Source organism: Dendrobates tinctorius, unplaced genomic scaffold (genome assembly GCF_039654945.1).
Source record: "Dendrobates tinctorius isolate UK_male_01 unplaced genomic scaffold, ASM3965494v1 ptg000084l, whole genome shotgun sequence".
In the NCBI taxonomy this organism is placed as follows: Eukaryota; Metazoa; Chordata; class Amphibia; order Anura; family Dendrobatidae; genus Dendrobates; species Dendrobates tinctorius.
In genome coordinates, this window is record NW_027361752.1 from 44933233 (window position 1) to 44959718 (window position 26486).

General features: G+C 44.2%; 1 protein-coding gene across 1 annotated transcript in view; it reads left to right on the top strand.

Annotated features, from left to right (window-relative positions):
- The first annotated feature begins 238 nt into the window (after positions 1-238).
- Positions 239-26486, top strand: part of LOC141097446 (sodium/myo-inositol cotransporter-like) — a 40704-nt gene continuing 14456 nt past the window's right edge. The window contains exons 1-2 of the mRNA XM_073584625.1: positions 239-452; positions 5455-7771. Of these exons, the coding sequence (XP_073440726.1) occupies positions 5681-7771 (2091 nt within the window). The 5' untranslated portion in view covers positions 239-452; positions 5455-5680. The remainder of the gene's footprint in view (positions 453-5454; positions 7772-26486) is intronic.

The following is a 26486-nucleotide window of genomic DNA, read 5'->3' on the forward strand; positions in this document are numbered from 1 at the left end:
TGTATATAGGGGCAGTGTACAGTATATAGGGGCAGTGTTGTACTGTATATAGGGGCAGTGTACAGTATATAGGGGCAGTGTTGTACTGTATATAGGGGCAGTGTACAGTATATAGGGGCAGTGTTGTACTGTATATAGGGGCAGTGTACAGTATATAGGGGCAGTGTACAGAATATAGGGGCAGTGCATTGTTACATGTATACGGCATGTGTCCGCTGTCAGTCACATGGGGTGTGAGGCGGAGGCGGGGCTACGGTTGAGGCGCAGCTGTGGGCGGAGAGGAAGGGGCGGGCCGCTGGGCGGAGCTCGGATCTCTGTGTCCTTCGCCGTAGCCCGGAGCCGGTGTGTGTCGGGCTGTGCTGCTCCTCTCCGCTGACAGACGCCGCGGCTCCTCCTCAGCTGCGCACATGCCCCGGTACGAGATGGCGCTGATCCTGAAGGCCATGCAGCGGGTGAGTGCCGCCGCCGCCGCTTCCTTCTCTTACAGGACAACGTGCTGAGCCCTGATTGGCGGCCCCGGCGCCTGAGCCCGCGTGTGAGCACCGGCGGCAGGGATGTGACCCCGGGGCTGCACGCTGTGTCCTTCACACTGACACTCACTGCAGCCATTCATTCACTGTAGTGCGGACAGTGTCACCCCCCATATACAGTGCCGCTCCGTACATCGTGTCACCCCCCATATACAGTGCCGCTCCGTACATCGTGTCACCCCCCATATACAGTGCCGCTCCGTACATCGTGTCACCCCCCATATACAGTGCCGCTCCGTACATCGTGTCACCCCCCATATACAATGCCGCTCCATACATAGTGTCACCCCCATATACAGTGCCGCTCCATACATCGTGTCACCCCCCATATACAATGCCGCTCCATACATAGTGTCACCCCCATATACAGTGCCGCTCCGTACATAGTGTCACCCCCCACATACAGTGCCGCTCCATACATAGTGTCACCCCCCACATACAGTGCCGCTCCGTACATAGTGTCACCCCCCACATACAGTGCCGCTCCATACATAGTGTCACCCCCCACATACAGTGCCGCTCCGTACATAGTGTCACCCCCCACATACAGTGCCGCTCCGTACATAGTGTCACCCCCCACATACAGTGCCGCTCCGTACATCGTGTCACCCCCCATATACAATGCCGCTCCATACATAGTGTCACCCCCATATACAGTGCCGCTCCGTACATCGTGTCACCCCCCATATACAGTGCCGCTCCATACATAGTGTCACCCCCCACATACAGTGCCGCTCCGTACATAGTGTCACCCCCCACATACAGTGCCGCTCCATACATAGTGTCACCCCCCACATACAGTGCCGCTCCGTACATAGTGTCACCCCCCACATACAGTGCCGCTCCGTACATAGTGTCACCCCCAACATACAGTGCCGCTCCGTTCATAGTGTCACCCCCAACATACAGTGCCGCTCCATACATAGTGTCACCCCCCACATACAGTGCCGCTCCGTACATAGTGTCACCCCCCACATACAGTGCCGCTCCGTACATAGTGTCACCCCCAACATACAGTGCCGCTCCGTTCATAGTGTCACCCCCAACATACAGTGCCGCTCCATACATAGTGTCACCCCCCACATACAGTGCCGCTCCGTACATAGTGTCACCCCCCACATACAGTGCCGCTCCGTACATAGTGTCACCCCCATATACAGTGCCGCTCCATACATCGTGTCACCCCCCATATACAGTGCCGCTCCGTACATCGTGTCACCCCCATATACAGTGCCGCTCCATACATAGTGTCACCCCCCACATACAGTGCCGCTCCGTACATAGTGTCACCCCCCACATACAGTGCCGCTCCATACATAGTGTCACCCCCCCATATACAGTGCCGCTCCGTACATCGTGTCACCCCCCATATACGGTGCTGCTCCGTACATCGTGTCACCCCCCATATACAGTGCCGCTCCGTACATAGTGTCACCCCCCATATACAGTGCCGCTCCGTACATAGTGTCACCCCCCATATACAGTGCCGCTCCGTACATAGTGTCACCCCCCATATACAGTGCCGCTCCGTACATAGTGTCACCCCCATATACAATGCCGCTCCATACATAGTGTCACCCCCCACATACAGTGCCGCTCCGTACATAGTGTCACCCCCCATATACAGTATTGGGCTACTCTATGCTCAGTGCCAGTGTCACCCCTCGTATACAGTGTCAGTGCTGCTGTATGCCCCCTGCTCAGTGTCGCCCCAGTCATTGTCAGCGCTATTCTATGCTCCGTGATCAGTGTCACCCCATATACAGTGCCATCTTAGCTATTCTCCACGCTCAGTGCCAGGATCACTCTATACACAGTGCAGTGCAGTCCCAGAGCCATAGACACATACAGTAAGGCGGTGTGCACACGCTGCGGGTCCGCAGTGCACAGTAGCATAACCTATAAAAAAAAAACCACTGTGCAGACGGTGCGGATTTTTCCGCGTGGATTTGCTGCGTTTTCAAAACCGCAGAGAGAATTGACATGTTTATTCTTTCTGCGGATTCCGCTGCGGTTTACCATCTCCTCCATTGTAGAGGTGATTAACCACAGAGCAATCCGCAGCCGCAGATCTTCTGACCTGCAGATTTACCTGCGGATTTTACAAAATTCGCACCCCAATCCGCAGCGTGTGCACGTAGCCTAAGGCTATGTGCACACATAGTTTTTTGTCTCTGCGGATTTTGTAGAGAAAACCACAGGAAATCCACAGGACAAAGACCTGCGGTTTATCTGCGGATTTGCCCTGCGGTTTTACACCTCATAATGGATGAGGTGTAAAACTGCAGCGTTTCTGCACCAAACAATTGACATGCTGTGTTTTGAAAACCGCGGAAAAAAAACGCAGCATGTGCACAGCTTTTTTTTATTTCCATAGGAAATAAAGGTACTGTACAACGCAGCAGAAACTGCAGCGTGTGCACATACCCTAATGCCCCAGACATAGTGTCGCCCTGTACACAGCGTCAGTATTACTTCTTCCTCTCAGGTCCGGTGTATACACAGTGTCAGTACTACTTCTTACCCAATCTAATTTACTTCTTTTCCTCCCTTCTTTTTGCTGCCTGGCATGGAGTATGTGGCAGTCGAAATATTTGCACCTTGACCGGAGGTGGGGGGGTGCCCTGTGCCTGAGGTGGGGGGGAGGGGGCGCCCCGTGCCTGAGGTGGGGGGGAGGGGGCGCCCCGTGCTTGTGGTCCTGTGGTTGTGGCGCTGTTGTTGTACCGTTGATACCCTTGTTGCTCACCCCCTGTTTTTTTTTTTTTTTGGTCATTTTATAGAGGCGTTATTACAAAGTGTCGGACCCCCACTGATCCTATGAATAGGTGATAACTTGTTTCATCCTCTTTTAAGTCCTTATTGGCAAAGATGCCCCCAGATAGGCAGCAAGGTGACCACCCCAAGTGGAAGCTCCAGTGATGGGCGCACTGGTCGTCCAAAAAAGTTTCTAAAAAGTTTGTAAACTTTTTAACAACTTAACACAAAGAACAACCTAAAAGAAGTTTAGACGTTACCTGACCTGCGACCATCAGGTTATAAATTTTCCTTTAAAAAAATTAAAAAAAAAAATAGTTCTCTGAGCAGCAGAAGACCTCCTGGATTCCCCCAGTGACCAGTGTTTAGGGCTGAGGGGGCACCGTGTGAGGCTCAGTGCTGGCAGGTCTGTTTTAATAAGATCTCTGCTTGAGTTCTTGCAATCATTTTCCCTGCAGGGGAAGCTCCTAATCCTTATTTTGTTTTTTTAATTTATTTTTTTTGTTAATAAAGGCAAGAAAAGAGGTTTTACATCGTAAGTACGGCTTATATGGCGTTAAAAAAAAAATGTCTGTTTTGCAGGTTTTAGCTCATGACTCCGCGGCTTCATGCGTTGCAGGGTTTTTAGCTGAAAGGAGGCACTATTTCTTATGAAGAGCAGAGCTGCGCTGCTTTTACCCGTTGGGGCCATGGAGAGGCGCTGTAACGAGCAGCAATATCAAACACGGCCTAAAGACAAGCGGTGCCAAGTCCCTAAAACGTCTAGGATATTGGGTACCGGGTACGAGAAGCTCAAAATTTATACCGATGTTCATCTTGGTTTTCCATAATTAAGATGCCATTGGTCCCAATAGCCAAATAACTTTTCAACATCCAGTCCAAAAAGTGCTGGAGTAATGGAATTTTTGGGGGGGTTTAGATCAGTCTAGGGGCCCACAATGACTAAATCAGATTTGGGTTTGATTTCCGACAATAATAGCTCTCAAAAATAAAATTCGAAACCTACCAAAAAGTTAGCGTCAAGCCAAAAACTTGAGTCTCGTTGGCGACAGCCTATAGAATAAGGGTGGTCTTTGTAGACCGCTCTTTTCAGGTCTGGCAATAAAATCTTGCCTAGATGTTGATGATCAAAAGAATCCAAAAAGTTAAGCTCCCCATCCACATAGGAACAAAGTCTAACCGGTCAAATTTGGTGAGCCTGATTAGTAATCTTGTATCTATGGTGGCTTCTTGACTCTCGCCTTATGGAGGAGGCTGAATTTCAGAGATTTGCTCCTTCATTCTGACGAGACGTTGCCACTAGAGTACAAACCAAGCATGTGTATGTTTGGGCATAAAAGCCTCCATATACATTTATGGGCCGATCCCGCCAATATTGATGGGTTTAGCCAACAGTCTAATGTGTACGGTGGTCCCTGGACAACTGAGCGTTGGGGAAGGTGTTTGATTTCGGACTGCAGACGCTCTGTTCTCCTGGAGATAAGACAAACGTATTTTTTGAAGGAAATGGTTTTCGGAGGCTCTCACATGACGGCCATAGATCACCGACCTGCCCGATTTGCCAACCCTGTAGGACCAACCCTTAACTTCCCAGACTCATTGGCCACCTTGTTACTAAAACTTGCCTTGACTATAGTTTCTTTTGTCCTTGTTGGACTTACAGCGATTTGGCAATTTCTCGTGATCCCATATTGAACTACTCTGTTATTTTTTACTTTTTAATGCTGATGTGAACAATCCCTAAACTTTATTTAAAAAGTTCCATTCTCTACCAGTGATTCACCTAACGACTGGCCAGAGTAATTTTGGTCGCTAAGTGTTGACGATGTGACGTAGGCTTGTATTTTGGCCGTAGGAGTTCCAAACCCTTGTGCTTGTTCCCTGCTTCCCATCTCGCTTTCTAAGTCTTCTGTCGATTGTGAAATCCATATTTTTAGATTGTCGCGAGCGTCCGGGAAAGTTTGTATGATGTGTGTTAAGCTCCCACACCCATCTCCTTTCCTTCTTTCCCCTGTTGTCAATGTACCTTGTAGAGTTGTAATATATTAACCGTTCGGGAACTTTCGGAAGCTTTGTTGTAAATTGAGTTTTCTTTTTTTAAGTGTCATTGTCTTTACAATGACTCCCATTTCTAATTGTGTCTTTGTCTTCTGTTTTTGCTGCCTTGCAGGGTTCCTTGCCATAGGTCCTCCTTCCATGGTTAAATAGCCGATGGCTTTGGAAATATTTTTAAAAAGTGCATGCAAAGCATCGAATATTGCAAGAGCTGGCGTCAAGAAAGCAAACCAAAGGACAAAGACTTGATTATTTTTTTGCACTGTTTTTTAATGATTTTATTAAACGAAAAAAAATAAATTACTTGGACGTATCCCTCCCTCCCATCCCGTCTTCTAATCATGAGGGCTTCACTGGAAGCGGCTGATATCGCCATAGTGGCATTGTATTTTGTACTGGTATTATGTTTTGGATTTTTTGCCATGTGGAAATCAAACAGGAGTACAGTAAGCGGATACTTCCTCGCGGGTCGTTCTATGACCTGGGCAGCTGTCGGTGCCTCCCTTTTTGTAAGTAATATTGGTAGCGAACATTTCATTGGACTTTCCGGATCTGGAGCGGCGAGTGGATTCGCAGTAGGGGCATGGGAACTAAATGCCTTGTTACTGTTGCAGCTCCTTGGATGGGTCTTTATTCCAGTCTACATACGTTCTGGAGTATACACCATGCCGGAATATTTATCAAAACGTTACGGAGGACATCGAATCCAGGTGTACTTTGCTGTCCTGTCCTTGATTTTGTACATCTTCACCAAATTGTCCGTAGACTTGTATTCAGGGGCATTGTTCATCCAGGAATCCCTCGGATGGAACCTATACTTGTCGGTCATACTACTCATTGGGATGACTGCCCTCCTCACGGTCACCGGCGGTCTGGTCGCGGTGATTTATACCGACACCCTCCAGGCTTTTCTCATGATCATCGGAGCACTGACTTTGACCATTATAAGTTTTGTGGAAATCGGTGGATTTGAAGAAGTTAAAAGGCGATATATGTTGGCAACACCCAATATCACCTCCATATTGCTAACTCACAACTTTACCAATACGAACTCATGCCACGTCTCGCCAAAACCCGATTCTCTTAAAATGCTCCGAGAACCTACCGATGAAGATATCCCTTGGCCTGGATTCCTACTGGGTCAGACTCCTGCTTCGGTATGGTATTGGTGTGCCGACCAAGTCATCGTCCAGAGAGTTTTGGCAGCCAAAAATATTTCCCACGCCAAAGGATCGACGCTTATGGCTGGCTTCTTAAAAATTTTACCAATGTTCTTAATCGTAATTCCAGGGATGATATCCAGAATTATGTTTGTGGATGATATTGCTTGCATCAACCCCGAGCACTGCATGGAAGTCTGCGGCAGCCGAGCTGGATGCTCCAATATTGCCTACCCTCGATTAGTCATGAAGGTTCTTCCAGTGGGCTTACGTGGCTTGATGATGGCGGTCATGATTGCAGCCCTTATGAGTGATTTAGACTCTATATTTAACAGTGCAAGCACCCTTTTTACCCTTGACATCTACAAATTTATCAGGAAAAGTGCAACATCTCGAGAGCTTATGCTGGTTGGGAGAGTGTTCGTAGCTTTCATGGTGGTCATCAGCATTGCTTGGGTTCCAATCATTGTGGAAATGCAAGGGGGCCAAATGTACCTTTACATTCAAGAGGTGGCGGACTACCTAACTCCTCCGGTGGCGGCTTTATTCTTGCTTGGAGTATTCTGGAAGCGCTGCAACGAACAAGGGGCATTTTACGGCGGCGTGGTAGGTTTCGTACTCGGAGTCACCCGTCTTGTATTGGCCTTTGTTTATCGAGCCCCAGAGTGCAACTTGCCGGACAATCGTCCCGGTTTTATCAAAAACATCCACTATATGTACATCGCAACTGCTCTCTTTTGGATCACCGCCATAATTGCCGTTGTAGTCAGCCTTTTGACGCCACCTCCAAAGAAAGAACAAATCAGGACCACTACTTTCTGGGCGCTAAAAAACAAATCTGTAAAAGAAAAAACGCACACGGAGGATTCCTACAAAAATCACGAGAAAAACGCTACGCCTACTGAAACCCTAAAACAAGTGTTTCCTAATGGGAAGTCTGAGGACCATATTAAGAGTATCCAAACCGAGGACGTCAACCTTCTAATGACTTACAAAGATGACCCAAATCCGATAAGTTCCCTAAGCGTCTCGGAAGCAGAGACTCCCGTGGATTGTTACTCTAACGGGCAAGCATCTCTTATGGGACAGCTTCCTCCGGAGTTGAATATTGAGGATGGAAGCAGATGCTCAAAGTTTTGTGACTGGTTCTGTGGGTATAAAAGCACCACTGCCAATAAAAGAACCATAAAGGACGAGGCGGACGATGAAACTGCGTGCCTAAAAATGTTGGAGGAGAACCCGATTGTCTCGCGAGTTCTCAACACTGGACTGGTTTGTGTCTGCTCCGTAGGGGTGTTTATGTTCATTTACTTCTCGTTGTAAATGTGAATTGTACCTTCTTCAGGGCGAGGCGAACAATCGACAACTTTTGCCTTTGGGATGAAATATGGGGGGGTTGCGTCATGTTTCAATCCGATGTTTACTTTGAATAAAAGGCCTTTTTAGAAGATCATAAGTGACCAAACCGAGCTCTTGTACATGCAAATTTCTTTTTTAAAGGGGTATCTGAGCCTAAAAGATTTTTCACCTATCTACCGGTTCGTGGTCTTGACACGTTCTTGACCCTGGAGGTCCCATCGGTCTGACCCTATTCGTTGGATCGCTAGATGATCGGTGCAGATTAGATCCTTCCGATCAAACACTTTATTACTCATCCATTGGGCCGGTTGATTACTATTTTGGGTTCGGATACCCCTCTCTTGGTCCGACGCTTATTTTTTACCAAAAATGTAATTTATTAAACTGGGGAACGTTTACCGGTGAGGGGGAGAAGTAACTTCTGTACTTGATGTAAGGAGGGATTCGGCACACCAAACTTTCGACAACTTTATATTCGTGTATATATTTGTTTTGTTGTTTTTCGTGTAAACTACCCTGACTCTGCCTTAGACTTTAATCGTAACGTTTTGTTCGGAGCGTAATGGTCCCGTCTCGCTGTGTAAATGAGTGCTTAACAATTTCTTATGGTTCTTTGTCTTTACTATTTATTTTAATTACACTTTTATAAAATACAGATTTGTGCTTCTTTGCTATTATTTAGATATTTTTGTACAACTTTTAGGCTTCTTTTTTTTTTTTTTAGTCAGTATTTTGGTGTCTTCTCCTGGGACTCTTTTTGAGTATTTAAATGAAATAAGGGGGTTTTCACACTGCGTTTTGGCCCCCGTTCCTTGGCCCGTCGGGGTTTACGTCCAAACCTCCCCCCCCCCCCCCCCCCCCTTGCAAAATTGGATTCAGGTCCATGACTATAGACTATAACGGTGACCACAAAATGAACATGTGCTCTGTCGATCATCGTTTTTGGGCGTATAAGCCTACCGGAGACAAACACTCAGACGTAGTAGAGTGGGATGGGTGGAATATGACGAAGGAATTTTCCAAGATGAGCAAAACAAAAAATCCTTCTTTCCTTCTTTCCCCAGAAATGGCCAACAGGTCATGCTTTGTATTGCAACTGTTCACTTGGAATGTTTGGCTGCAATACCTAACACTGCCTGTACCCAAATGTGGCGCTATTTCTGGAGGGCTTTTTTCTTTTCTTTTTTTTTTTTGACATCTTATGTGGATTTTACAGCCGGAGAGAAAACCGAAAATGTGACTCTTTACATTTTAAAAGGGGTTTTAATTTTTATTTATTTTTTTGTTATCCCTACTGTGCCTCGAGGTGGTGAGGGGTTAAAAGTCTGAAGTTTGGGTGGCCCAATAACATTTCTTACAGTTTGGGTTAGTCCTTGCTTGCTTAGTTGTCTAGGCACAGTGTGGGACAGTTTATTTTGGCATGGGGGAGGGGCATGGCACCGGGATTCTAGAATGTGCTGCCATGCTCCACCCTCTTAGTAATCAAACTTGACATGTGTTAGTTGCTTCTACTTGTTAAAAATTTAAAGGGAATTTGTCACAAGGCAACAAACTGCATATATTTAAGTTAATATCTCAGATCTGATGAGGCCGGTATACTTACACTGAAAATTCATGTCAGATTGGTTATGTATATATAAAAGACTCTTTTTTTTCCTGATATTAAAATGAGTATTTTACGAGTCCAGCTAGAGCTTTTAATATTGGGATTAGGCAGCTCTCCTGGTGTGGATTTTGATAGCAAGTACACCAGCCTCATCGGTAAATAAAGATCTATTAACATACGTATGCAGTTTGCATTGTCCATATTAACACAGATTCTCTTTAAAGTTAGCAAAGCGTTTTATATAAAGAAGGCTTAATCATTGTATTAATAAAATTAAAATTTCACAAACTTTTTAAAACACTTTTTTTTTTTTTTGTCGTGGGATTTTGGCCTTTTGACTGTAAACAACCAAAGTGTTTACAGTAAGCAGAAGACTTGGGGCGGAAAAAAAAGTGAAAAGCTGAAACCTAAAGTTTACTGGAAAGTTTAATAACTTTTTAGTAACTAAGTAAAAAATTTTTGGTTCTTATATTTGCAAGCAATTTGGTGGGGGACAACCGATCGCTCAATAAACCTCCGGAGTATTGCGCAGCTCTAGAGACCGGAGCGCACAGTTCCTGCTTGAGCGTCCACAGTGCGCAGTACGGATTCAATAGAAAGTATCTGCTCTGTGTATGCTTGGTTTACCAGCAATCAGCTGTAATGAGTCACTGAAAGCAAATATTTAAAGAGGACGTTTCACTTGAATTTTTTTTTCTTTATACTGAGTCCCTCTTCCGGTTGGTGCTGTTCCACAGATTCTGGAACAGCTTTTCTTTTTCTTCTGTGCCCCTCCATTCCAAAGTTATGCCCACCGGTAATAAAGGCGCAAATTTTCCTTTTCACCCTACTAGCTGTGGGCGGTGCTTCCTTGCCCCCTCTTCTGCTGACCAATCAAAACAAGGACACGCCCACAGAAGATCTGTGATTCACACCCAGTAGGTTGACCGGAAAATTTGCATCTTTATTACCATTGAGCATAACTTTGGAACAGAAGGGCACAGAAGAAAAAGAAAAACCGTTCCAGAATCAGCCGAGCGGCACCATTTGGACGAAGCGCATAGTTTAAATAAAAAATATATAATGAAAGCTTCCTTAAAATTCTTTCTTCCACTGTTCATAACTGGGGGTCCAAACATACATCGAGCAAGCCAGGTAGAGCAAGGACGTGCTGGGTTCCCCTAACCCAGAGACGCTCTTCACACTCCCCATTCTGGCTGATGATCCTGCCGCCAATCACATCACTATGGCCCGATCCCTGGGTTCATAGAATATACCGTATATAAAAAAAGTAAAATTTCTGCCGATCTGAAAGAGATGCGATATGGTATATTGTTAGAGTTGTTCGTTATCGCCATGCATCTACACTACAATCAGAAAATGAGCAAGGAACGGTCTGGCGAGACAAGGTGTATCTGTACATTGACCAACACGGATAATTCATATTTTTGGGAGGTGTTGTTGCAGCGCTAAGCTGAGTGATGTGGAGCTAGAAGGTTTCCCGTGTTAGGAGCTGATGATCATCGACTTTATTGGCCATGTTGACTAGATGAATGCCCGTGGCCTTGTACAAGCGTCGTCTTCCATGGTTCATGGAGTAGCAGAAGGTTCTACACTGGCTTCTCTTTCCCTAAAGTTATACGACCTAGCACTTTTTTGGGTGTTAGTGGAACATTTGGGATATGAGACCCTTTACCCTTGCACGCTGCCCTCCATAGACAATAGATGAAAGTTAGCCGAACCCAACCTGTGTATGGGGGCTCCCGACTCCTGATATCTGGGGGGGGGGAAATAAGAATCAGGCAGTTGAAATTTCGACGTTCAGTCCTTTTGTTTTCAGGGGAGGTAAGCCAGTGCCATAGGAGTCTGGCGGCAGCTTTTTCATCTCACCATTGTAAATGCATGAATGCTGTGCGAATCACATTGCTCATGTATGGCGGAGTCGGGAGAGAGCGGTCTCCATTAGTCTATGTGCTACCGGATTTTGACTGGTGGTAGATTCAGTAAACCTTTTAATTAAATATATAATAGTTCTGTAGCTTTGCTACACGTTCTAATATTAGAGAAGGTTTTGCATCTAAATCAAAATTTTTGGGATAATCTGATTAATATGACATTGGAGAAGGAGACACAGTCATCAGATTCATGCTGCCCAAGACACAGGAGGCATGAATCTGATGAATAGCCGGCCAGAGACGCTGCATCTTGGTTTGTGCACCTGTCAGACGGGTGAGCCAGCCAAGACGTCATCCCCGGCCGGTTTCTCTAAATATGTTTTCTCGGAAATTCCTGGGCATCAGTCAAACTATGCATATCTCCATCAATCAGGTACGTATAGTCGGCAGTAAATAGGGGTTCAGTCCTACATTCTAGACCTTCTACCATGTAATAGATTATTGCCATTTTGACTTGATGGGGCCAAAACTGTTCATGATGGGTCATCTCAAAAATATCAATTACCGAGTGGAATTACGGAATCAATAATTTACAAATCTCTTCCAAAAACCGGGGAATACAAAATTACCACCACCTAGGAAGCGCTATAAAATGACAAGCATGGCAGTCATAACTCCCTTTTTAGCCTCTCTTATGACTACGAGTTGGATTATTCTTTTATTTTGGGTTACCGGCTAGTCTTCATCCCATACGACCCTCTCTACTTGGGGGGCCACGTGCAGTACTTTGCTGTCACTTTTGATATATATTTGGTACAATTTACTCCCAACAAAATATATATATATATATATATATATATATATATATATATATATATATATATATATATATTGAGTGTAGGTGGGTTTGGCAATTAAAGCACATGGAGATAGCCAAGTATTTGTTAGGACAGATGCAAAATTAGTGATAAGCACAAGATCTAGAGTAATCCTCTATTTGAAGCAGTATAATGCATGTAACACTGGACCGCACCCATTTAGGCAGCCCCCTGCACAAACTTTTTTGTTTTTGGACACAAGTACCCATTAAATTACGTTAACGGGTCAGAGATATGGAAAGATGCGGATATATACTTGAGGCCACCATACAGAGACGTTCGGCCGACCGTCTGTCGTGTATGGTGGCCCTCAACTGTAGTCATCGGTTGGGTGGGAAGATATGGAATCCATCATGTTCAAATTTTTTGAACTATCAATCCTTTCCGTGAGATTAGCTGCCACCAGAGATGACCAGTAGTGGCTGCGGCTACCTTGCAGACTCTCTACTGAGCGCTCTTGTGTTCCCTACGAGAGAGACTTTGCCGACGGCAGCTTAACTTCTGATAACAAAAGGATCGGCAATCCCAAATCGGACATGCTGGATTCTGGTCTCCATTGACATCATTTGTTGGGGGCCCCCATACACATTAGTCTTCGTGGGGTCCTTAGACTACAACACAGACCCGGGAAAATCTATAGTACTTGTTGGAAGTGTTTGTCCTATTCGTGCGTAGACTTGGTGTACTGGGATGTGGTACTCCCATCTCCTACATTCATAAGTGTTGAGAAACAAGGTCCTGTCTGGTGCCACCGGTTTCTCTTCATTTGGCTCTGAAAATGGCCATCCACTTGCTCGGTCATTTTCAGAACTACAGTACAAGTTTTCTGATAAATTTATGCAGGAGCTGCCAACCGAAGCGGGAGATGGGAAATGACAATCGTTATTAGCACATTTCTTTTTAATAGAAGTGGTTGTCCCTTCTCAAGCTCTTCAGTTGATGACCTTACGCAGAGTTTCTACACTATGGACACCTCCAAACTCTAGATGCTTCCCTGTGTAGACTAATGTTTTGCTGGATCATTCATGGTCACACGTCTGGTTTTGTAAAATGGAAAAATTCAGAATACCTGGTCATGAGTCCCTTGTAAACTCTCATACTCAATATTTACCATAGTAGTATAGTATTTTGCTTAGGTATTCATCGTCGGTGGTATCTCACTAACCAAAAAGCACATTTTGACATTATTTTTGTGCCTTTTCAAACTTGACTCTGTCTGGTAAATGTTCAAAATTTGTTGTGTCCAGGTTTTATTGTGCAGCCAACTTTTGAAGTCCTAGAAAAAAAATTCGTTACACCTTTATTCATTGATCACTACCACCTTTCAAATGAGCTTATGAAAGATATTTTGGGGTGAGGAACTTGCGTAATGCAAAATATGGTCATTTCCAGTTCCTCTGGGGTTTTTACGGATCAGGTTACAGTTATCTATACCAAAAGTTGGTGAACACCACTACTCTAGATGGGTAAATCTTTTTTTGATGTAAAGCACAAAAAACATTCAATATCTCTCATATATGTCAAGATTCTCATCCTAAATGCGCTAAAAAGCTCAACCAAGTATTGTCACCGTAAGCATAGTGATACGACCTCCGGTATATAAGTCCACCACTCTTAGAACCTAATCTCTGTGGGGTCAACAAGATATCTGCTTGATGCTTAACTAGAAATATTAGCTTTGATGTGTATTTATAGCCTCCTTTTTTTTGGAAGGAGTTAGACTTCTCGAAAACTTCAGCCACCCATTGTACGCCTCATAAAGTCTTATCGTTCCTAGAGAAATATATGGTGTATTATTCATTTTATTACTTAATGGGTCCACAGCTCCGGCCACCTTTTTGATAACGTACAGTCTGTTTTTGTTTTCCCGCTATACGTTGAATATGGTTCCTCATGGGAGGGCTTAGAATTTTCAGCAACCAATCAAAGAAGCCGTCAGTCAGAGCTGTAGATTAAGGTATACACGAGTACTGGTTTACTGGAAACCTAAAAATATCTGTGATTTATATATTTTTTTCTCTTGTATATACATATATTGCTTTGTGTGTATATGGTTATTTTTTTTTTAATTGTCTATTTAATACGACAGAATTGTTTAATGGTGTGTGCACACGCTGCGGATTCTGCTTTTACAAAATCCGCGCGGCCAAATCCGCACCCCATTCCGCAGCGTGTGCTCGTACCCTTAAGGTATTTTCAGTAAATTTAAACCACGTGAACTTTTTTTCTTTTTTGTGAAACCGTTAACAAAACTATGAACAGTTTGTATTGTTGATGAATTACTTGCTGAGTAAAGAAGAAAAATTCTTGTTTCCCTAAGTGCCAAATTAAAGCCGACTTTTTATTGACTTTGTGACTTGCGATGACTTTACTGCGTCTACTTTTTTTTTTTTTTCTGTTCATTACCCGCAACACAGTTTGATCTTTCAGCCTGAGACGTGGGGTGGGAGATTTGGAAGCTCACTCAACCTACGCAACTGATCTTTGATGAAATCGGACAAAAGGCTAAACATTTTATGATAGAAGACCAATTTAAATTTTGTACAAAATTTGCAAAGAACAGAACGGAGCAATAGTTTACGAAGTAAGCCGAAACGCCAAGCCATGTACCTGCCGATGTTTTTTTGTTTAAGGCAGTCAGAGGTTTGACAAAACTTCTAAAATCCATGCTGCAGTTCTGAACCGAAACCTTAATATTTGCCAATAATAAGGAAGGTTGGACGGTGCTTCGTTGTGATTTTTTTTTTTTAAAAGGTTAAATATATTTTTGCAAGTGGGAATTACCAGAGTTGTGACGAGTGAGAAGGATTGTAAATAGAAAACAAGATTTTGATGGAAAAGGGATTTTTTGCAAAGGTCAGTCATTACCGGTGTAGGATTTTAAGATGAAGAAGAAAGTTTAGGAACAAAGCAACTCTTTGTACCGGAGTATTGTGTACACCACATCGAATTTGAGCTACAGACCAATGATTTCCAATTGGAGAAACCCAAAGGCACTGGATTTTTCCCTCATTTTAAGAAGAAATGGATGAGGTCTATTGTAGCTTTCAACAGTACTAAGGTATACAGGACTATAATATATATACACACGTGGTCAAAATTGTTGGTACCCCTCGTTTAATGACAGCAAAAACCCACAATGGTCACAGAAATAACTTGAATCTGACAAAAGTAATAAATCAAAAATCTCTGAAAATGAACAAATGAAAGTCCGACATTGCTTTTCAGCCACGCTTCCACAGAATTTAAACAAAAATAAAACTCATGAAATAGGCCTGGATAGAAATGATGGTCCCTTAACTTAATATTTTGTTGCACAACCTTTTGAGGCAATCACTGCAATCAAACGATTCCTGTAACTGTCAATGAGACTTCTGCACCTCTGGACAGGTATTTTGGCCCACTCCTCAAGAGCAAACTGCTCCAGTTGTCTCGTGTTTGAAGGTCGCCTTTTCCAGACCCCATGTTTCAGCTCTTTCCAAAGATTCTCAATAGGATTTAGGTCAGGGCTCATAGAAGGCCACTGCAGAATAGTTCATTGCTTTCCTCTTAGCCATTCTTGGGTGTTTTTAGCTGTTTTGGGTCATTATCCTGTTGCAAGAACCATGACCTGTCATTTGAGACCAAGCTTTCTGTCACTGGGCAGCACATTTCTCTCTAGAATCCCTTGATAGTCTTGAGATTTCATTGTACCCTGCACAGATTCTAGACACCCTGTGCCAGATGCAGCAAAGCAGCCCTAGAACATAACGGAGCCGCCTCCATGTTTCACGGTAGGGATAGTGTTCTTTTTATTTATATAGCACCATTGATTCCATGGTTCTGTACATGAGAAGGGGTTACATACAAATTACAGATATCACTTACAGTAAACAGACTAACAATCACAGACTGATACAGAGGGGAGATGACCCTGCCCTTGCGAGCTTACATTCTCAAGGATGCTGGGGAAGGAGACAGTAGATTGGGGGGTTGCAGCAGCTCCGGTGTTGGTGATGAGGCAGCGGGGTCATTGCAGGATGTAGGCTTTTCTGAAGAGGTCGTTTTTTAGGTTCCGTGTGAAGGATCCGAATGTGGTTGATAGTCGGACTTGTTGGGGCAAAGAATTCCAGAGGATGGGGGATATTCAGGAGAAGTCTTGGATAAGGAGCAAATAAGTGTGGAGGAGAGAAGGAGGTCTTGGGAGGTTCGGAGATTACGTGAGGGAAGAGATCGGGAGATTAGTTCACAGATATATGGAGGAGACAGGTTATAGATGGCCTTGTAGGTCAGTATTAGTAATTTGAACTGGATACACACTGAGTGATTGGGAGCTAGTGAAGAGATTTGCAGAGGGGAGAAGCGGAGGAGTAGCGAGGAGAGAGATGAATTAGTCGGGCAGCAGAGTTAAGGATGGACAGGAGTGGTGCGAGGGTGATAACTGGGAGGCCACAGAAAAGGATGTTGCAGTAGTCGAGGCGGGAGATGAAGAGGGCATGCACACGCATTTTAGTAGATTGAGGGTTGAGGAAAGGACGGATTCTGGAGATATTTTTGAGCTGGAGGTGACAGGAGGCAGAAAGAGCTTGGATGTGTGGTTTGAAAGACAGGGCAGAGTCAAGGGTTACTCCGTGGCAACGGACTTCCAGTACGGGGGAAAGCGTGATGTCGTTAATTGTGATTGGTCAGGTAAGGCCGGTTTCACATTTGCGCTTTATAGCACAGCGACGGCCTGCACACTGCCGCCGCTAAGCCCCGCCCCCTGCCGGCTCTCTGCCCGCCCCTTCCGGTCATCGCCACCTACTAGCGCACATGGGCGCTTGCGATCTGCGCACTCTATCTTTAGCATAGGGTGCGCAGATTGTGCGCTGGCCGTGCGCTAGCTGGATTTTGCTGTGCGCTGCGCACTCTTGAAGGTGCGCCGTGCGTGCCGAAATGCAACATGCTGCGTTTGGCGCACACGGGCGCACCTTCAAAAGTGCGCAGCGCACGGCAAAATCCTGCTAACGCACGGCCAGCGGACGATCTGCGCACCCTATGCTAAAGATAGGGTGCGCAGATCGCAAGCGCCCATGTGCGCTAGAAGGCGGCGATGACCGGAAGGGACGGGCAGGGGGCGGGGCTTAGCGGCGGCCGTGCGCAGGCCGTCGCTGCGCTATAAAGCGCAAATGTGAAACCGGCCTTAGGGAGATCTATGAGAATGAGGAAATATGAGTTCAGATTTGTCCACATTGAGTTTGAGGAAGTGAGAGGAGAAGAAGGATATGGCTGATAGACCCTCCGGGATTCTGGACAGCAGAGAGGTGACGTCTGGGCCAGAGAAGTGGATCTGAGTGTCATCAGCACAAAGGTGGTACTGGAATCCGTGGGACTTTGAGTTACCCCATGCCAAGTGTATAGATTGAGAAGAGTAGGGGCTCTAGAACAGAGCCTTGAGGGACTCCCAACAGAGAGAAGGTGGGACGAGGAGTTAGTGTGAGAGATGCTGAATGTGCGGTTGGAAAGGTAGGAGATCCAGGATAGGGCGAGATCTTTGATGCCAAAGGAGGAGAGGATCTGTAGTAGGAGACAGTGATCAAGTGTGTCGAAAGCAGAGGACAGGTCTAGAAGGAGGAGTATAGAGAATTGTCCGTTAGCTTTGGCTGTAAGTAGGTTTTTAGAAATTTTCTTTTCTTGATATGCTTCATTTTTCCATATGTGAACAGAGCTGATGTGCCTTGACAAAAAGTTGCATTTTTTCTCATCTGTACGTAGGACATTCTCCCAGAAGCTTTGTGGCTCGTCAACATGTAGTTTGGCAAATTTCAGTCTGGTTTTTCTATGATTTTTTTTCAACCATGTGTCCTCCTTGGTCGTCTCCCATGAGGTCCACTTTGGCTCATACAACGAAGGATGGTGCGGTCTGACACTGATGTTCCTTCAACTTGAAGTTCACCTTTAATCTGTTTAGAAGTTTTCCTGGGCTTTTTTGTTACCATTCGTATTATCCGTCTCTTTGATTTGTCATCAATTTTCCTCCTGCGGCCCCGTCCAGGGAGGTTGACTACAGTCCCATGGAGCTTACACTTCTGAATAATATGGTATGTGCAACTGTAGTCACAGGAACATCAAGCTACTTTGGAGATGGTCTGATAACTTTTACCTGTAATATGTTTGTCTATAATTTTATTTTCTAGTCTCCTGAGACAACTCTTTCCTTCACTTCCTCTGGTCCATGCTGAGTGTGATATTCACTGTGCTGTTTGGTGATATGGTGTGTATCTGTAGCCTCTATACTGGCCACTCACTGATTCCAAGACTGTAGACACCTGTGATGCTAATTAGTGGACACACCACGATTTAACATGTCCCTTTTGTCACATTATTATCAGGAGTACCATCATTTCTGTCCAGGCCTATTTCATGAGGTTTATTTTTTGGAAATTATGCAAATTGTCTCTTCAGAGAGGAAGAGGTCTAGAACTCTAGTGGCACCTATTGGAATCCTAAAAGTCAATGTCGACCCTTTAATGAGCCTTGTTACATGACTTAGGATAAAAGCCAAGCCAGAATCTCAATTTGCAGACACTGTGTTTCGGGGTACTGCCCCTCGTCAGTGCAAAGTGTGAGATCTGGTTTGGCTGTGAGAGAGGCGTCTGACCGATATCCAAGAAGTATCATTTCTCCTTGCGGAGAATGACATGCTAAGCATGCCGAGAGGAGGAGACTTAAAGCCGCAATGCTCCTCTGGGAAATATGCTAATTATTTTTTGGAAGCATGGTTGAAAAGCAATGTCTGACTTTCATTTGTTCATTTTCATAGATTTTTGATTTATTACTTTTGTCAGATTCAAGTTATTTCTGTCACCATTGTGGGTTTTTTCTGTCATTAAATGAGAGGTACCAACAATTTTGATCACGTGTGTATATTTTTTTTTACTATCAGCTAAAAAATGAATAGGCACATAGTTGCTAACCAGTAACCAGTTAGTAGCTACTTGCCCGGTGCCGGTTCAGCGCGGTCACATACTGCTTCTGCTGTCAATTTAGCTCCTCCCAGAGCACCTCTTCCCGGCTGCTCTGGTAATGGGATGGGGACTGGTGACATCATGCTGGTTTGACAGCCGTCTCGCCGCAGTTTGAGAGGCGGCTTACCATTACATAGCAGCAGAGACGCCCGGTTGACAGAGCGAAGTGGAAGAGAAGCTGCTGCTCTGTTGACATGATGCCAGCGAATGCTGCCGGTGCGGTCAGTGACTGCTCCATGGCGGTAGAGTGGGAGTGCTGAGAAGATCACGTGTTCACCGTCTCATCGTGGGAGAGCTCTCCGATAGGCCTATCCTGTAAAAGTAAAGATATTCTAAAAAAAAACTGACAGATCATTTTCTCAAGAAGGAGGAGAGCAGATATCTGATGAGACCAACCAGAAATACTGGAAATGTCAGAAGTAGAAAAATCAACTCCACGAGAGAGGGATCAGTCTATTGACACACGTCGTCTTTTTAACATTGGCTTAGAAATGTTCGAAAAGGAATTGAAGGTCTCGAGTTGCCCAAATTTCACAAACTGGAGTCATCGAAGCCTATAAAGCCATTGGGACACTATGAAACCTATGGCGATTCCGATTTTGTAATTATAAGAATGATCTCTCCGGCGCCTGCAAGAGGAAGAGACTCGTGTTCGTTGGGCAATGAAAGAGCAGCCAGATTGTCCAACTCATCCCCCTACATTGATGAACGTTCCCTGTACTCATTTTTTACATTTGGGCTTGGAGATCTGGGTTCTGTATTAATTGTGACGTTTGCGTTAATCATACCTGACAACTTCCAAGAAGAGCTGCCAAGTCTTCGAGGTGCCACAATCCGGACAGGAAATATTCACCGTTCCTTCTGTCCTCTCCTCCTCCGCAGACAATGTGAGGACATTGGGACTGGTCTGATATCAGTATGTATAATGTCTGGCTCCTAGGGGGTGTGGTCCTTTTTGTCTTTAGACATGATTGGGTCATTTGCACTCTCGCCTTAGATCGGGGGCCTGTCCTTTTTATAACCGGACAGGGAGACATGTTCAAAAATGTTGTTTGATGCAAAACAATTTGGAATTCGGTTTCTCGACAGTTGGCAAAACAGTAAAAAAAAAAAAAATAAAATAAATAAAATTGTGACTCAATATAAATGCCATCCTAGTAGTGAAATTCTGAGTCATGTAAATAAACAGAATAAAATGTTTAGTCGGGGGCCATTGTGGAGAATTGCCTTGTCAGTCGTTGCCAGTTACAGACCAGAGTACCGAAATAAAATCTGATCGGCTTTTTTGGGGAATCAATACTATTTCCCCCCCCCCCCCCCCGAGGCCATTTGTGTGGCCTCTCTGGACTAGGACTATCCGTTTCTGGCTACAGAATGAGTTAACTGAAGATGCTTGCATTGAAGTAAAAAAAAAAATGTCTCTTTATCCTCTTTAGATACAAAGGAGAAAGAACTGGAGATAGATAACACAGGGTGTTATCTGGATAACAATGTTCAAAGAATTGCCCAGTTTTGCTCACCTGGTTGGGTTTTGTGCACACAGCTGCTGATGAAGGTATAAGTAGTGGAGAAACAAATGGGTTAATTATTTATGCGCTCCTGTAAAAAAAAGACTCGGAATGCCAATCCGAGTATAAGGGGTTTATTCGTCAATGCGTTTCGAAGTATACTGCCTCTTCAAGACACCAACACTGGTTGTCCTGAAGAAGTAATATACTTCGAAACGCGTTGATAAACTCTTACACATAATTAACCCGTTTGTTTCTCCGCTATAATACTCCGACTTGTCCTTTTTTAGAGCATTATCAAGGTAATTGATAAAAAGCTCATCATTAGGGACAGTTGCATAAAGTCAAAACCTCCATAACTTTTATGGGTACCATATCACAACTCGGAATTTTTATGGAACGGGAATGAAATGATTTACGTGTATGTAAGGCCTTCAAGGGGTAGCTACAGGATGTTTCATGCCCATTACTGGGAACAAATATTGCTAAAGACTGGGGTCCTTTTGATCGTGTGCAGTGCCACAGCCGCTGTCAGCAGAGAAGTGCCAGCATGTCCATTGACTTCTATGGGAATGGTGTTTAAGCAAGTGTTCATAACTAGTGATGAGCGGACATGCTCCAATGTGGTGTTGAAAGTGTTGGAACCACTCATGGTGGAATAAACCTGGTTGGATCTGTCATAGGACCAATATGACCAAGCTCTTTGGCTTCTGCTTGTAAGTAAAGTAATGCCACCAGTGTGAACACAGCCTTGACTGCTGGTCTTTTTTTGATCTCTGGGTATTAAGACGCCCTTTGACGTCCTTGACAGCCGTATAAAGCTTCATTTCCGGATCAATGGTGAGACGTTGCCTTCCACGTTAACTGTTGGAGAAGCAGCTGGTGGACGATCCCTCGAAGCCGGATTTATAAGAACAGTTACACGTCATATATTGAGTTTCGGGACCTGCAAATGTTTTATTTTTTTTTTATTTGGTTATAGGTTTGTTTTTTAGCTTATGAAGACACTTTATAGACTGTTTTATGAGGAGTTTTACACGAGCAGGGTCCCATTAAACTGCTGAAGATGCTGCTCTACATATGTCATTCCTATAAGGCTTATGGAGGCGACGTTCCTCCTCGCAGTGCCCGGTCACGATACGCTTGACGAGCCGCACCAGGTGCAGAACGAAGAACCGCGGCTACAGCTTTTTTTGTGCTTTTTTTTCCCCCTGTTTTATAACGAGGATTTCCCTTTAAAGCATCAAAATAATTCTAAAGAATATATAAATATAAAGAAAAAGACCTATGGCTGCTCGAAACAACGCATCTATGCCAGAATCAATGGAACCTTGACTTTTTTTTTACCTGAATTGGACGCCATCTCTGTCTTCTAGAGGATTTCTCTTACAGTACCGTCCAATATTAATGGTGCTGCCAGAAGAGAAGATAGTCGGCAAACGTGTGATCATCGAAATGCTCGTTACCCAAGGATCTGGCTGTAATCCTGTGCCGGTGATCATCCAGCAAACAAGGAAAATAAAATGCTCAATTTCCGGTTGATTCTGATCTTTTATGCCGGCATAAAACCCCACGTCTATAAAAAGTAGATGCGATGCCGATAACCTGATACTGTGATCATATTAGGGATTGCGCTGTCCCCATCAGTGTTCGTTGGCCCGTATAAAGGGAACATTGCGGAACACCCAACAACTTGTTCCGTAGGTGATCGGCGCTCCTTTTACCATGTTAATAAAACCCTTTACTTTATGCCCCATCTTTGTAATCTTATTACCGGTATTCCCTCCAGATGTTCAAGCGCGTCTTCCCAACTTAAGGTCCCCATACACAGAAGGCTAATGTCATCCGAACCTGCTTGATGGGTGTAACGCGTATGATGAGGGCCACAGACAACAGGTTGTCAGTTGAGATATCGATCTGACATGTCTGATTTCGGAACGCCGGTCACTTTGTTCTCCCAAAGATAAAACGCCACTAGACGTGTTTGAAGATGGGTCCCTCATAGAGAACACAGGAGTTATTGGCTGAGTAAGGGCCCCTGTGTATAGGAAAGACGGCCGAGATGGTTGCTGGCTGAAGGATCAACCGGTATTGTTCAGCCGACGGCCATCTAATGTGTATGGCGGCCATTAACCCGGAACTCAAAGCTGTCTCCCAACAGGTCTTTTGGCTTCACGATAAATGCCTTTTTGCCCTGTCTCACCCAACCAGGATTGGGCATATTAAAATCCAACATGTCTGATCCTTTTTTTTTTTTTTGAACCAACATCTGCACTAGGGGAAGAGTCAGAGGCCTTCTTATAGAGGACTGATTTTCTCGTGGTCATGCAATGAGTTTGTTATTCTTACCTATATGTGTAGATGTAGATATTTTTTTTCCACAAGAGGAAGAAAATTTCTAAAAAAATAAAAAGTATTCTGTAAAAAAAAAAAAAAAGTTGACATCCCCTCCCACCCCCCCAAAAAAAGAATTTGGCATACACGTTCGATAGGGGTCAACAGTATCAGATTTTCCTACATTTAAACCAAATGATCAGTAGTGTATTGATGACTTCTCGCTAAACTCAGAAGCCGGAGACGAGTCCTGTGATACAAAGACTCGTTTGTGCCAGGATTCTGCCTAAACCCATAGCTACGTTTAGGGAAACCCATTATAGTTCCAAATAAGCGGAAAGTCCCACCTGAAGCAGGTGAGTAATGCGTTGGTTGTGCGTCAGTCGCCCCGGCACGGACAAAGTGTTGGAGCACAAGTCATAGGACCATCTCCGAACCCCGCCAAGACGATGTGCCTCTATCTGTGCCATCTTTGTTGGAGATGAAGAAAAGAGTCCACATTTTTTGGAAAACATATATTCTTCCTATTATTTTGGACCTATAAAATCTCTGGTTATTCCATTATTTTTAATTATCATTAGTATTTATTCGTTACGCCCCCTATAGTGTCCTCCACACTAAGAAGAAGACTGGGAATTCGTGTCCCTTTGGTCCATGGATAAACACCGTGTTGTGCTAGACCGAGACAGGTCTCTCGCGACATCTACCTAAGCCTAGTCCATAGGACATCAATTAAGTCAAACTGCTATTTATCCAACAAGTTTAAAAAGCTTTCGGTGCCCATTCCAGTCTAATATGTCCATTAACTATCCTGATTCCCATGCTATGTAACAGCAAGTGGTTTCTCTCGCCAGCCTTCTGCCAGCACCATCAGTGTAAGGACTTCCTTTTCCTCAATTCCTAGCATGCCTTGCCTTCTAAAATAAAAATTAAACAATACAGCCCATTCTACCAGTATTTACACATAAGTTATAGAACTTTGGGTTTGTAAATCCGGTTCGTCTAGTTTGAGTAATTGTTCAAACAGTTCCTGACTCTCGGCCAGACAGAGCTGACCTTTGTGGTTGGGCCATGTGGGCTGGATGGATGAGATATGGAGGTCTGTTCGGCTTTAATCTCCTCCTTAATCTTTGGCCTTTTGGTGACCCCTCCGCCATCTGTATTACCTGCGCTGTTATCATGTCTCAAAGACTCTGATCATTGAGATACTTGACTGTAGTCATTAGTCTTCTAGAAGAACGAGGTCGACCTGGGCTAATATGTACCTGTGGTTTGGTCAGCGATGTTTCGTGGTCAAGATGTAAACAGTAACCAAACTTTCATTTTTAAAATAATTTGTCCAACATGGAAAGTTTATAAAACTTTACAGATCACGTTATTAGGGGGATTTGTTTTCATTAATGAATAAAATTTTTTTACATATGTGGCGCTTCCTGCTTTTTCTCCAGTCTATTTGCATATTCCAGTTGCATTGATATGTCGTACTCATTTTGGAGTACAGGTGATGGCAGTGATGGGTCAGGACCTGTCTCCTCCTCTGAGTTTTGTGCATATCAGACCAAGCTCCTGCAGCAGCTTCTCCCCAGAATTAGTGACACAGGAGCTGAGCTGACCCATCACTGCCATCACCTCCAAATAAGTACGTTCTGATATCAATTCAGCTAAAGGCAGGGAAATAGACTGGGGAAATGCAGGGGGTTGAAGTCACTTAAATTTATTATTTTTTTTTAATGGGAATGAAGTAAAATTAACCTATAACTTTCCATGCTGGCTAAATTTATAAACCACAAAATAAAAGTTACTCTTCAATGAATATGCCATAATGAGACAACTATCTTAAAATTGGGCAGTTTCCCAACCTTTTTGGTCCGATGGCACCACTGGTGAAAAAAAAAAAAAAGCCTCCTGGATGGGTAGGAATAAAAAAAAATATACCCTATATTATATTATACTGTATCCCATACTGAAAAAAAAAAAACTGTGCTTCCGACTATAAAAAAAAAATATTGTCACCACTGGACAAGTATATATACATTGTGCCCTCTGAGTAAAGAAAAAAAAATACTGTGCCCCCTAACAGGGCTGTGGAGTCGGAGTCGGAGCTCATTTTGGTGGAGTCGGAGTTGGTATAAAATGGACCGACTCTGACTCCTAAAATATATAATAAATTGGGTACAGTAATTTAATGCAGAATATGCTGAATATTTTTTCATAGGAGTTTGGGAAAGTTATGAAATGTCCTATAAATGGCTGTTATATTCCTGATCTAAAGCTACATTCACACACAGCGTTTTTCCTGTGTTTTTTGAGGATACGTTTTTCAGCTGCAAAAGGTTTTTGAGCTCATAGATAATGTTTTCAATAGCAAAAGCAGATTAGAAATCTGCTCTATCTATCCATTTATCCATATCTGTCTATCCATATCGTATCTGTACCAAAAAGAATGAAAACCGGGTAGTACACCAATATATATTCTGTTCCAGAGGCGTATCTAGGCTCTCTGGCACCCGGGGCAAGAATTCGGTTCGGCGCCCCCCCCCCCCAGTACATATGCGACTTGCACACTTAGCCATGTACCCACGAGCTGCTCTCCCTAATGCTCTCAATGTTCAGTAAAAAACTGAGAGAAGCAGGAAGAGAAGCTCGTTATCACAGGACCATAAGTATGAAAATCGCATATGAGTGAGGTGTCCATGTGATGAGTTCTGGAACCTGCAGAGCTGAATCCTGACATTGCAGCTTCTGAATTCTCACAACGAATGCACTGCACACTTTTAGGATTCTCCCTTGCCGATGTACAGTCATGTCAGCACAAGTATGTGATTTGTATACTTCTGGCCACACTCCGACTAGACGTGCCCGGCCTCGCTCTGTTCATTTTCATTGAGTGAGGCCACACATGTCTAGTCAGCATGTGACCGCATATATGTAAATTACCAGCACAAGAGAATCCTGACAGCGTTCAGTGAGCACTGTGAGAATTCAGAAGTCTGCAGTCACATAGAATGTCTGCAGTCTGATCACCGACCTGGACAACCCCTGTAATGTTCCTAATATAAATAAAACCATGAGAATAAGTCAGTGTCACAAATAACATTTACACCCAGGTACCTTATAGATGATATCTCTGCAGTCGTTCTCCTTTTCTTCTTCTTGTCCAGACCCCATGATGAGTTTTCTCATCCACAGCCGTCTCTGTAGACTTCCATCTTCTCCGGTCTTCTGCAGCAACTCTCCACACGATGCCCTTAAAGATAGAAGTGTCATTATAATGCTCCTGAATAAAAATGTCTGCAATATACTGTGGCCTCACACTATTCCCCTCCCTCCTCATACTGTCTCCTAACATCCCACCTGTTCACCATACTGTCTCCTCATATATTTACCCCCTCACTGTCTATACTGTCTGCTCACACATATCCCCGACTCCCCATACTGTGTC